Source organism: Elephas maximus, chromosome 4 (assembly GCF_024166365.1).
Source record: "Elephas maximus indicus isolate mEleMax1 chromosome 4, mEleMax1 primary haplotype, whole genome shotgun sequence".
NCBI lineage: Eukaryota > Metazoa > Chordata > Mammalia > Proboscidea > Elephantidae > Elephas > Elephas maximus.
Genome location: NC_064822.1, coordinates 87129510 through 87143153, shown reverse-complemented (window position 1 = coordinate 87143153; position 13644 = coordinate 87129510). Strand labels below are relative to the sequence as shown.

Genomic DNA, 13644 nt, shown 5'->3' with positions numbered 1-13644 from the left:
TTTTATTGGACTTTGAAACCCTGGTGGCCTAGTGGTTAAGTGCTACAACTGCTAACCAAAGGGTCAACAGTTTGAATCCGCCAGGCGCTCCTTGGAAACTCTATGGGGCAGTTCCACTCTGTCCTCTAGGGTCGTTATGAGTCAGAATCGACTCGACGGCACTGGGTTTGGTTTTTTTGGTTTTGAGGGCTTGGCCTATGGATGTACAGACACAAGCACAGATATAATATTCACTCCTGGAGAACAAGAATTAGATAATCTGCACACAATATAAAATTCTTTAATAAACTGTCTCAATTTTAGTTGTTGTTAGGTGCCATCTAGTCAGTTCTGATTTCTAGTGACCCTGTGTACAGCAGAACAAAACACTGCCTGGTCCTGTGCCATCTTCACAATCCTTGTTATGCTTCAGCTCACTATTGCAGCCACTGTGTCAATTCACCTCGTTGAGGGTCCTCCTCTTTTTTGCTGACCCTCGACTATACCAACCATGATGTCCTTCTCCAGCGACTGGTTACTTCCTAATAACATGTCCAAAATACCTGAGATGAAGTCTCACCATCCTCACTTCCAAGGAGCACTTTGGCTGTATTTCTTCCAAGATAGACTTGTTCGTTCTTCTAAGCAGTCCATGGTATATTCAATATTCTTTGCCAAAACCATATTACTGCCACAATTACTATAGGAAAACAGACTGTTCTTGCACTCATAAGAAGCAAAGGAGTACAATCTGGCTTCAACGTCCAATCTACTGAAACCATTTCCTCAAAAGACACTTATGACCTTCTGTGGGTTTTTTCTCAGCCTCAAATCTCACTGACCTCTCTAGAGCCTCCGATACAAGTGACCACACCTTCCTTAAAATTTTCTATTCCTGATGTCTGTGTTGCAGCACTATCCCAACTCTCTTCTTACCTCTCAAACTTCAGTCCCTTTCTCTTTTCTGTTGCCTAAATAAGAACATCCAAATTTTTATTCTCAAGCCTATTATCTCTATATGCTGCTTCTCTCTGTGATCTCCTACAACTGTCGTACCAATGGAAAAACTCTCAAACCAATAACTCTAGCCCTGACCTCTCTCCTGAGCACTAGGAAACTTAAACACACACGTTGAAAAATAAATTCATTAAGGCCATATTCTACTACAGGCAAATTCCTTTAAATTTCCTGTTTTTGTTCATGGTAACAACATTTTTCCAGAACCACGGCTTGAAATTTCAAGAATTAATTTTGATTCTCCTACACCCTGGCATCAACTCATTCACATAGTCCTGCTGATGTTTTATTCAAAAAAAGAGTTAGAGAAAAAAAACTGGAATAGAATCTGAAAGGTTCGAGTCCATCCTTAAACACTTTAATCTTTATCAAACTACAGAACTTTTCTAAAACATTGTTTTGTCATCTGCACAATGCGGATAGTAACTTTTCTAAAACATTGTTTTGTCATCTGCACAATGCAGATAGTATAGTTCCCTGTCTATATTATTTGGAAAAAAAAAAAAACGGGCAGCACACCAAAAATCCTAAGCCATTATATAAATATCATTTATTATCCCAACTCTTCTTCTTAGCCAATCTGTGGGTTGATCAAATAATCCAAAAAGCTGAACTGTGTGAAGAAGAACAGGGCATCAGGTTTGGAGGAAGACTCATTAACAACCTGTGATATGCAGATAACACAACCTTGCTTACTGAAAGGAAAGAGGACTTGAAGCACTTACTGATGAAGATCAAAGCCTTCAGTACAGATTAACCTCGATATAAAGAAAATAAAAATCCTCACAACCGGACCAATAAGCAACAGCATGATAAACAGAAAACACTGAAGTTGACATGGATTTCATTTTACTTGGATCCACAATCAATGCTCATGGAAGCAGAGTTAAGAAACCAAGTGACATTATAGGAGAAGTCAGCATAATTTGACCGAGGTAAAGTCATAGAAGCTTCCTAGACACATCCAAATACCTTGAGGGACCGAATTATCAGGGCTGAGGGATGGGAACCATGGTCTCTGGGGACATCGAGGTCAATTGGCATAACATGGTTCATAAAGAAAATGTTCTACATCCTACTTTGGTGAGTATTATCTGGAGTCTTAAAAGCTTGTGAGTGGCCACCTAAGACACTCCATTGGTTTTACCGCATCTGGAGCAAGGGAGGATGAAGAAAATCAAAGACACAAGGGCAAGATTAGTTCACAGACTAATGAACCACATGAACCACAGCCTCCACCAGCGTGAGCCCAGAAAAACTAGACGGTGCCAGGCTACCACCACCGACTACTCTGACCAGGATCACAATCAAATTCAAATTCACACACACACACAAAAAAAAGACCAGATTTACTGGTCTGACAAAGACTGGAGTAACCCTCAGACTATGGCCCCAAGACATCCTGCTAACTCAGAAATGAAGTTACTTCCAAAGTCCACATTTCAGCCAAAGGTTAGACAGGGCTATAAAACAAGCAATAACACACGTTCATCTTAGTTCAATCAAGTATACAATACCAAAACAGCAACATCTGCCTAAAAGCAAAGACACGAAAACAGAAAAGGATGGGAAAACTATACTAATGGAAACAGGCAACCCGCAGTCATAAGGGAAAGAGGGAGAGTAGTGGCTCTTTACAGGGATTGCAACCAATGTCAAAAACGAATTTGTGTGTACATTTTTTAATGAAAAACTAAGTTGCACTGAACTTTCACCTAAAGTACAATAAAAATTTGTTGTTTTTTTTTTTGTTTTTTAACAAATAACCACTCATAAAATGGGCAAAGGACTTGAAAAGACATTTCACTGAAGAGGACACTCAAATTGCCACACACGAAGAGATCCTCAGTGTCATTAGCCATCAGAGAGACGCAAATCAAAACCACAGTGAGATATCATTTCACGCCCACTAGGATGGTAAGATAATAAAAAATAAAAAACAGAAAACAACAAATGTTGGTAAGAATGTGGGGAAATTGGAATCCTTATCCATTGCTGATGGGAATGCAAAAGGGTGCAACTATTATGGAAAACAGTGTGGTGCCTACTCAAAAAACTAAAATTAGAACTATCATTTTGTTGTTGTTAGGTGCCATAGAGTCAATTCCAATTCATAGCAACCCTATGCAGAACGGAACAAAACACTGGCCGGTGCTGGGCCACTCTTACAATTATTGTTATGCTTGACCTCATTGTTGCAGCCACTGTGTCAACCCACCTTGTTGAGGGTCTTCCTCTTTTCCGCTGACCCTGTACTCTGCCAAGCATGATGTCCTTCTTCAGGGACTCATCCCTCCTGATAACATATCCAAAGTAGGTAAGATGCAGTCTCGCCATCCTTGCCTCTTACGAGCATCCTGGCCACACCTCTTCCAAGACAGATTTGTTCGTTCTTTTGGCAGACCATGGTATATTCAATATTCTTCACCAACACCACAATTCAAAGGCATCAACTCTTCTTCGGTCTTCCTTATTCATTGTCCAGCTTTCACATCCATATGATGCAACTGAAAATATCATGGCTTGGGTCAGGCACACCTTAGTCTTCAAGGTGACATCTTTACCTTCCAACACTTCGAAGAGGTCCTTTGCAGCAGATTTATCCAATGCAATGTGTCTTTTGATTTCTTGACTGCTGCTTCCGTGGCTGTTGATTGTGGATCCAAGAAAAATGAAATACTTGACAACTTCAATCTTTTCTCTGTTTATCATGATGTTGCTCACTGGTCCAGTTGTGAGGATTTTTGTTTTCTTTATATTGAGGTGCAGTCCATACTGAAGGCTGTGGTCTTTGATCTTCATTAGTAAGTGCTCCAGGTCCTCTTCACTTTCAGCAAGCAAGGCTCTGTCATCTGCATAACGCAGGTTGTTAATGAGTCTTCCTCCAATCCTGATGCCCCATTCTTCTTCATATAGTCCAGCTTCTCGTGTTATTTGTTCAGCATACAGATTAAATAGGTATGGTGAAAGAATACAACCCTGATGCACACCTTTCCTGACTTTAAACCAATCAGCATCCCCTTGTTCTGTCTGAACAACTGCCTCTTGATCTATGTAAAGGTTCCTCATGAGCACAAATAAGTGTTCTGGAATTCCCATTCTTTGCAATGTTCTCCATAGTTTATTATGATCCACACAGTCGAATGCCTTTGTACAGTCAATAAAACACAGGTAAACATCCTTCTGGTATTCTCTGCTTTCAGCCAGGATCCATCTGACATCAGCAATGATATCTCTGGTTTCACGTCCTCTTCTGAAACCAGCCTGAATTTCTGGCAGTTCCCTGCTGATATACTGCTACAGCCGTTTTTGAATGATTTTCAGCAAAATTTTGCTGCGTGTGCTATTAATGCTATTATTCTATAATTTCCACATTCGGATGGATCACCTTTCTTAGGAATAGGCATAAATATGGATCTCTTCCAGTCAGTTGGCCAGGAAGCTGTCTTCCATATTTCTTGGCATAGACAAGTGACCACCTCCAGAGCTGCATCTGTTTGTTGAAACATCTCAATTGATATTCCATCAATTCCTGGTGCCTTGTTTTTCACCAACGCCTTCAGAGCACCTTGGGCTTCTTCCTTCAGTACCATCGGTTCCTGATCATATGCCACCTCTTGAATACCAACTAATTCTTTTTGGTATAATGACTCTGTGTATTCCTTCCATCTTCTTTTGATGCTTCCTGCGTCATTTAATATTTTCCCCATGGAATCCTTCACTATTGCAACTCGAGGCTTGAATTTTTTCTTTAGTTTTTTCGGTTTGAGAAATGCCAAGCATGTTCTTCCCTTTTGGTTTTCCATCTCCACCTCTTTGCACATGTCATAATACTTTGTCTTCTCGAGAAGCCCTTTGAACTCTTCTGTTCAGCTCTTTTACTTCATCAATTCTTCCTTTTGCTTTAGCTGCTCGACGCTCAAGAGCAAGTTTCAGAGTCTCCTCTGATATCCATCTTGGTCTTTTCTTTCTTTCCTGTCTTTTTAGTGACCTCTTGCTTTGTTCATGTATGATGTCCTTGAGGTTATTCTACAACTCGTCTGGTCTGTGGTCACTAGTGTTCAATGGGTCAAATCTATTCTTGAGATGGTCTCTAAATTCAGGTGGGATATACTCAAGGTCATATTTTGGCTCTCGTGGACTTGCTCTGATTTTCTTCAGTTTCAGCTTGAACTTGCATATGAGCAATTGATGGTCTGTTCCACAGTCGGCCCCTGGCCCTCTTCCAACTGATGATATTGAGCTTTTCCATTGTCTTTTTCCACAGATGTAGTCAATTTGATTTCTGTGTGTTCCATCTGGTGAGGTCCATGCGTACAGTCGCCATTTATGTTAGTGAAAGAAGGTATTTGCAGTGAAGAAGTCATTGGTCTTGCAAAATTCTATCATTCGATCTCCGGCATTGTTTTTATCACCAAGGCCATATTTTCCAACCACTGATCCTTCTTCTTTGTTTCCAACTTTCACGTTCCAAACGCTAGTAATTATCAATGCATCTTGATTGCATGTTTGATCAATCTCAGACTGCAGCAGCTGATAAAAATCTTCTATTTCTTCATCTTTGGCTCTAGTGGTTGGTGCATAAATTTGAATAACAGTCGTATTAACTGGTCTTCCTTGGAGGCGTATGGATATTATCCTATCACTGACAGCACTGTACTTCAGGATAGATCTTGAAACGTTCTTTTTGACAATGAATGCAACACCATTCCTCTTTGAGTTGTCATTCCCAGCATAGCAGACTATATGATTGTCCGATTCAAAATGGCCAATACCAGTCCATTTCAGCTCACTAATGCCTAGGATATCGATGTTTATGTGTTCCATTTCATTTTTGGCGATTTCCGATCTTCCTAGATTTATACTTCGTACATTCCAGGTTCTGATTATTAATGGATGTTTGCAGCTGTTTCTTCTCATTTTGAGTTCTGCCACATCAGCAAATGAAGGTCCTGAAAGCTTTACTCCATCCACGTCATTAAGGTCGACTCTACTTTGAGAAGACAGCTCTTCCCCAGTCATCTTTTGAGTGCCTTCCAACCTGGGGGGCTCATCTTCCAGCACTGTATCAGACAATGTTCCGCTGCTATTCATAAGGTTTTCACTGGCTAATGCTTTTCAGAAGTAGACTGCCAGGTCCTTCTTCCTAGTCTGTCTTAGTCTGGAAGCTCAGCTGAAACCTGTCCTCCATGGGTGACCCTGCTAGTGTCTGAATACCAGTGGCATAGCTTCCAGCATCACAGCAACACGCAAGAGAACTATCATACGACCCAGCAATTCCACTCCTAGATATATACCCAAAAGACTTGAAAGCAGAGACTCAAAAAGAGACTAGTACACCAATGTTCACTGTAACACTGGTCACAATAGCCAAAAGGTAGAAACGACCTCAGTGGACATCAACAGATGAATGGATAAACAAAATGTGGTATACGCATATAATGCAATACTAGTCAGCCGGTAGAGAAATGAAGTTTTGATGCATTCTACAGTATGGATGGAGCTTGATGGCATTATGCTGAGTAAAACGGGCCAATCACAAAAAGACAAATATGGTATGACCTCACTTATATAATAAGACAAGAAAAGGCAAATGTGCAAAGAGCAAAGTTTTTAAGAGGTTACCAGGGACAGGAGGGAGGGGAAAAATAGGAATTAATTAATGTTGATGGAAAAACCACATTGATTAAGGGTAGGGTTGCACAGTCGATTATTGTAATTGCTGTCAATAAGCTGTACATATGCAACAAGTGATAGATGTATTTACAACAATGACCAAAAAAAGGAGTAGCTGCTGAGGCTGCTTATGTACAACCAAACACCTCATGTAATTTGGTTCCTTTGTTTGGAGGTCTGGAGTCATAGTTTCATGACACCCCAGTTAACTGGCTTAATGTGTTTAATGCTTCTGTTCTACCACTTAGTCCGCTATGTAGTGCCTGAGGTCTTAAAAGCTTGTGTGCAGCTATCCGAGGCACAAAAACTGGTCTCTATTCCCCTAGATCAACAGAGGAAGTAGAGTTAGGAATAGGAGGATGTGGATTGTGTGGCTAATTGCCGCCATGAACAACTGCCTCCTTTGCCGTGAGACCAGAAGAACCGGATGGTGCCCAGCTACCATTACTGAACATTTTGATCAACGATTCAATAGAGGAATCCTGATCAAAGGGGGAAAATGCAGAACAGAATTTCAAATTCTCTCATACTCTATACTTCCTGAAGCTCTGGAGAGTGGATGAATCCTTAAAGCTATTGCCCTGAGATAATCTTTAAACCTTAAACCAAAAATATCCACTGAAGTCATCTTAAAACCAAACAATAGTTTTAGCTTAACTAGTAAAAAAGGATTTACCTTGAGCATTATGCTTTTAAGAACAAACTGACAACAGCAACCTGAAAGATTAGGTAAGAAGCTTAGCAGGTAGTGAGTTTATGTCAATGAAGGAGGAACAACTCAGAAAAGAAGGGTGAGAACGGTTGTACAACTCAAAGAATGTAATGAATGTCACTAAGCTGTATATGTAAAAACGAATTGGTACATGTTTTCCTGTGTATATTCTCAACAACAACAACAACAAAATAAATAAATAAAATTTAGAAAGTAAAAGATCAAACAACGTATTTTCTTGGGCAAACCTGCTGCAAAGGGCCTCTTTAGAGTGTTCAAAAGCAAAGATGTCACTTTGAGAACCAAGGTGCACCTGATCTAAGCCACGGTGTTTTCAATCACCTCATATGCATGCAAAAACTGGACAATGAGTAAAGAAGACCGAAGAGGAATTGACGCCTTTGAATTATGGTACTGGTGAAAAATATTGAATATACCACGGACTGCCAGAAGAAGAAAAAATCTGTCTTGGAAGAAGTACAAGCAGAGTGTTCCTTAGATGCGAGGATGGTGAGACTTTATCTCACATATTTTGGACATGTTTTCAAGAGGGACCAGTCCTTGGAGGACATCAAGCGTGGTACAGTAGAGGGTCAGCGAAAATGAGGAAGACCTTCAACGAGATGGACTGACACGGTGGCTGCAACAATGAGCTCAAGCATAACAATGATTGTGAGGATGGTGCAGGACTGGTCAGTATTTCGTCCTGTTATACACAGGGTCGCTATGAGTCGAACGCACCTAACAACATAACACTTCCTATTTCTATCTATTGCAGCCACCCTAATCTATTCATTCACTGAGCTACTTACACATTCATTCATTTTTTTCTTTAAGAATTCATTCCACAAATATTTATTGAAGGCCAACTATAATTTAGGTACTATGCTCACTCCCTGAGATACAACAATAGGACACACACAGTGCCTAACCCACAAAACTTACAATCTAACATGAAAGTCAGTAATGAGTGCATGTAGACATGGGAGAGGCCTCTAGGAAGACTTCCCAGGAAAGAAACATTAAAGCAAAAAGTAACAAAAAAAAATCGGAGTCAGTATGGTAAGGGAGTGATAGAGAGTGGGACTAGTTAGCAGAGGAAAACAACTGTGGGCAAAGGAAACAACATATATAAAGCTCTGGAAATGAGAATGAACATCTTAACTATGTCATCTCTTTTCCATCATTTGCAACTGTGTTCCATTTATTTTTCTCTCTTCAAAAGCTTTGCTTACCCTCCCATTTCTGCCTATTGAAATCGTAAGCATCCTTCAAAGCTCAGATTAACAATATATGCCCACCTTCAAGGATGGTATTTGACTCATGTTGTTGTTGTGTGCCATTAAGTCAATTCCAACACATAGCAACCCTACAAGACAGAATAACACTGCTCCATAGGGTTTTCCTAGGAGTCGTGGTGGTGCAGTGGTCAAAAGTTCAGCTGCTAACCAAAAGGTCAGCAGTTCAAATCCACTAGCCGTTCCTTGAAAACCCTAGGGGGCAGTTCTACTCTGTCCTACAGAGTCATTATGAGTCGTAACTGACTTGGCACTAACAGGGTCGGGTAATCTTTATGGAAGCAGATGCCAGGTGTTTTCTCCCACAGAGCCACTTGGTGGGTAATCGCCAACGTTGCGGTTAGCAGCCTAGGGCTTAACCACTGCACTAACACAACTCCTTATCATTTGACTCATAAACCTGTTGCCATCAAGTCAATTTCGACTTATACTGACTCTACAGTAGGCATGAAATAAGTATTCGAAGAATGGATGATAGAATGACATACTAATGAAAGTCTTTTCAATTATAAATACCCTTCATATTACAAATATGCATGTGCCTGCCCTACCTTTCCTTGAAGGAAAGGGCTAGACTATGTTCTATACATCTTTATCCCCCATACTGCTTAATAAATAATACGTACCAATGTTTATAAGATGAATAATTCTAATAATCTAGAACTACACAAAACTGTTAAAGGAAGACATTTTCATCTAATCCTGACTTTACAATGATTTGGTGAAATAAAAAGTCTAAAATCTCAAAATACTCTTCAGACATACATTATATTAAACATTAGATTTTATTAGAACCATCTCTAAATAATGGAATTTATGTTGTATTTAATTTTTTGGATGGCTTGACTTTAATCTTCAATGTTTCTGAAAGGCTCTCAAAAATCTTCTAAGTTTAAATACTAGTAGATGATATATTTTTTTAGACTATAAGAAGAAGGGAGACATTAACTAATGAACTGATATCCTAGAAAAAGTTCTTTGACACCTCATCTTCTTAAAACTAAGACAAATTAGAAAATGTATATTGTACTTTAATATCATTTACTGTTCCTGATACCATTTTTAGAATCAGGCCTCAAGCCACCATTGCATAATTTGTTATGCAATTCATAACTTGTTATGGAAAAACCTACATTAGCGAGTATATCTGGGTCATTCCATTTTTCAGATCAGAGAAGACCAAGTGTAAAGGTGAGAAACAGACTTTCAAACAAAAGGCAAAAATGTTAACAGAAAAAAAAATTCTAGTTACTGAAAGCCCTTACCTGTAGGAAAGGCAGCCCAAGGAATAGCAGGAGACATGGTTTGGGTTTCTCCATTTCCACTATCAAAAGTCTCTGCAGCCTAGAAAATAAAGGCAAGATTATTTTAAAATCAGAAAAGCAGAAATTGCATTTAAGTGATCAAGCCGGCCAGTTCTACAAGCATATCTTCTGTAAAATGATACACTTACACATTCCCTCTTAACACCCAATTGCTTTTCAGTCTTCATTGCTACCACTTCCACCACTACTCATCACTTCCAGCATCTAATATTCCCTATTATCTTAAGTAAAATATTTCCTTCCTTACATTAAGGATATATAGAATAGAAATTACATTTGGAATATAATTTCTATTCTATATATATCACATTTTCACTATGAGTCAAAAACACCTTGATTGCAACTCACAACAGCAGAGGTGATCACATTTTCACTTGAGGGCTTTATATATAAGTACTCTAACCTAATTCATCACAATATTTACACATCTCTGTAATGTAAATATATATATGATGTATGTTTATATCTATATATACACACAGATAGAATTTTTCCTTTAAAATGCAGAGATCAAATCTTTTTAAGAAATTAGCATAACACCTAACTACGGACTGATCTGAAGAAACAGGATACCAGCATTTAACATTTAAAGAATTCCTAAAGATAACATTTTCAATTAACAGGCTCTCCTATTTAATAACTTAAAAACAATGGTGCAATTACTGAATGTTGAGTTCATGGGTAAGACTGCAGAGTTTTCTAACTCTTAGATGTTCAAGTCACAGCAAAATTATTATTGAAAATAAAGGAGTCTGAATTTCAATTTGGATCCTATATTCAGTTATCAGCCAAAAAGTTAAACGGCACAATCTGCCAGTGACATAGAATACAGTAGCCACTCTCTACAAACTATGAAAAATGAACATGTTTATGTAACCAATGACAGAGGTCTTCCATATTTCTACAACAGAACGTGGAAAGAAAGAAACACAATAACCACAACTAAATTGTAATGGTTGGTTAACATTGTACCATATGTAATATTGAAAGGAATAGATTTATTGAATATAACATTGAAGTGAAACTGTTACTCTAAGAAGCACTATCCACTCTTTTTTTTTTTTTCTTTGTATAATACATCAAGCATGGTTTAAATAAAGCCCTGGTGGCGTAGTAGCTAAGAGCTTGGCTGCCAACCAAAAGGTCAGCAGTTTGAATCCACCGGCCGCTCCTTGGAAACTCTATGGGGCAGTTCTATTCTGCCCTATAGGGTCACTATGAGTCAGAATCGACTCAACAGCTGCGAGTTTTATACTAGTTGTAACCTTCAAACTAAGTCAGATGATATCTGAAACCTCTCTTTGCCTCAAAATGAAAGGAATTTTTTCAGAACTTTAAATGTCACATTTCAGTTACATAAATAAGACTTAATCATCCAACAAAACACAAAGTATTGAAAAAGAAGTAGAAAATTTACAAATGCATTAAACAAAAAACAGTTTTAAATGAAACACAGAAACAGGTCTGTCAATACTTAAATACCTTCATACTGACAATTAGCAGAAGAGAAAATGATTCTAACCTAAAGAGCCAACACCTCTTTCATGACATTCAAAACACTCAATATACACTTAATATCCTATTTTTCCCATTAATGTCATTAATTATACTCCTTAATTTTTCACAATCTCTTTGCTACCAAATTCTAAACTAGGTAAAAATCTTACTTAAAAAAAACCACAGAGCTCACTTGATGGAGGTTGCAGGACTTCAGCTCAGGCATCCTGACTCCTAATCCAGAGATTTTCCTGCAAGACTATACTGGCTGTGTAAAAATAACTGGGTTATAAAATATTTCAATAAAATGAACACACACTGAAAAGAATTAAGGAAAGGACACTGCTCTTCTTCAGCTAACAATTTCCACTTACAAGTAGGCATCCAACCCAAACCTGAGAGAATAATCTAATAACACAAACATACTAATTAGTCTATAAACCACCAAAAGGCTATGTATTTAATATATCAACTCATTACAGGTGTAAACATGAAAATGTATGACAGGAGCTTCAATACTCATCCTTCATCTCACAAGTATTTCCTAATAGACATGTATCCCAACAAAATCATCTGCTGACTATTTTTTAAAACCTCTTTTTTAATGCTTCTACTGGTAGCACTTAATTATCTCACTTTAAACCATTCCTATGGGCAAGACCAACTGTTCAATAATCATAAATCAATTTTAACTTTCAGAGGGGAGATTTTTAAATTTTCTTTGATTTTATTTATTTCCAGAGTTACATTCAAAATGATCAAGAAAAAAGTATGACTCCCAATAAGAATACATTTTCAAAAATAGTTACCTCTAGTATAATCCCAGAAAGCTAAACAATTATTTAAGTAAAATAAGTGCATACCTCAAAACCACCAAAATCATCATCATCCATTTTTCAAGTGGAACCTGAAAAAATCAAAAGACATTGAAACAAGACCACACACATACTCAATTATGTCAAAACTCTTCTACTTAAATGTACATGCACTTTCATTTGTAAATCAAAATACTTCATTTGAGTTAAAAACACCTTTTTTTCCATTTTTTAACTGCTATCTATGCATGCATTATTATTGCAAAAAGAATGAGTAATTGGTTTTTACTTTCTGGCAAAATTAGCACTTTCTGTAACTTTTTCAGCAACCATGTATTTTGCCATTTTATGTTGAGAAGCCAGGGGTGGAAAAATATTCTTTTACATTTTAATTTGCTTTTCCCAAATTGGCACTGGGGCTCAATTCAATAATGCTTCCTGCTTTTTGCATCTATTCCTCAGTTGTCTGGCAACATCAGCATAAACTCCAGCGAAGAACAGGGCTGTGGTGAAATTTTGGAAATCTGTCCCCCACCACAAAGGTTCTTCCCTGGGTTTCATGGCCGAGGCTAATTTAGATTTTCAAAATTGATCAGCATTTTTGAGCTGTGGCCACAATTTTTGGAGCATTTTGATAGGTGTATTTTTAGCTGAAGCTGCTTTGCACTTTTGGAAAAATGTAGAGTAAGTTACTAGGCTGATCAAGATAAATCAAGTCATGTATTCATGGGAGACTAAAACCAAAACTAAATCCACTGCCACTGAGTTGATTCCGACTCATGCGGACCCTACAGGACAGAGGAGAACTTCCCTCATAGGGTTTTCAAGGCGTAATCTTTACAGAAGTAGACTGCCACATCTTTCTGCTGCCGTGGGAGACTAAGGATGAGAAAAACACAGATGAATACCCAGAATTTCTCTCTTCCTTACCCTTAAAGCGTGTTACAGAGAAGAGTAGTAAGATAGCATGTGCTTTAATTTGTCCTAAATGTATGTCGTAAATACAGAAGGAGAAAAACATTAGAACCTGGGCTTAAAAAAAAAAAATAGAATAAGCTTTTTTCTAGCAAACCATAAGAGAACTAAAATATCTGAAAAAGTGCAACAAGTGATAGATAAAACACTAATTAGAAAAATAAATTCTTATACAGATTGTTTCTCAAACTACAACTTGGAACCTATAATTGAGAATCAGTAGCTACAAGTAATAGTCCGGTACCTAATAACTGGTTTCCTTTCCTATCTTTTTAAGAGCATACCCAAACATTAATTATAGTTTATTTGACTCAGTAATACAAGATGGACTTGACTACAGGAAAACAATT

The 13644-nt window shown here is 38.0% G+C and overlaps 1 protein-coding gene across 13 annotated transcripts in view; it reads right to left on the bottom strand.

Moving 5' to 3' along the window:
- CCDC91 (coiled-coil domain containing 91) overlaps positions 1-13644 on the bottom strand; it is a 457065-nt gene that overhangs the window by 337501 nt on the left and 105920 nt on the right. For 12 of the 13 annotated variants that reach the window (XM_049882721.1, XM_049882732.1, XM_049882720.1 and 9 more), the window contains 2 exons: positions 12368-12411; positions 9948-10026 (listed from right to left, as the gene is read on the bottom strand). In XM_049882721.1, coding sequence (XP_049738678.1) covers positions 9948-10026; positions 12368-12397 — 109 coding nt within the window. In that variant the 5' untranslated portion in view covers positions 12398-12411. Of the gene's footprint in view, positions 1-9947; positions 10028-12367; positions 12412-13644 lie in introns of those variants that run through there. The other variant, XM_049882727.1, reaches the window with a different exon arrangement.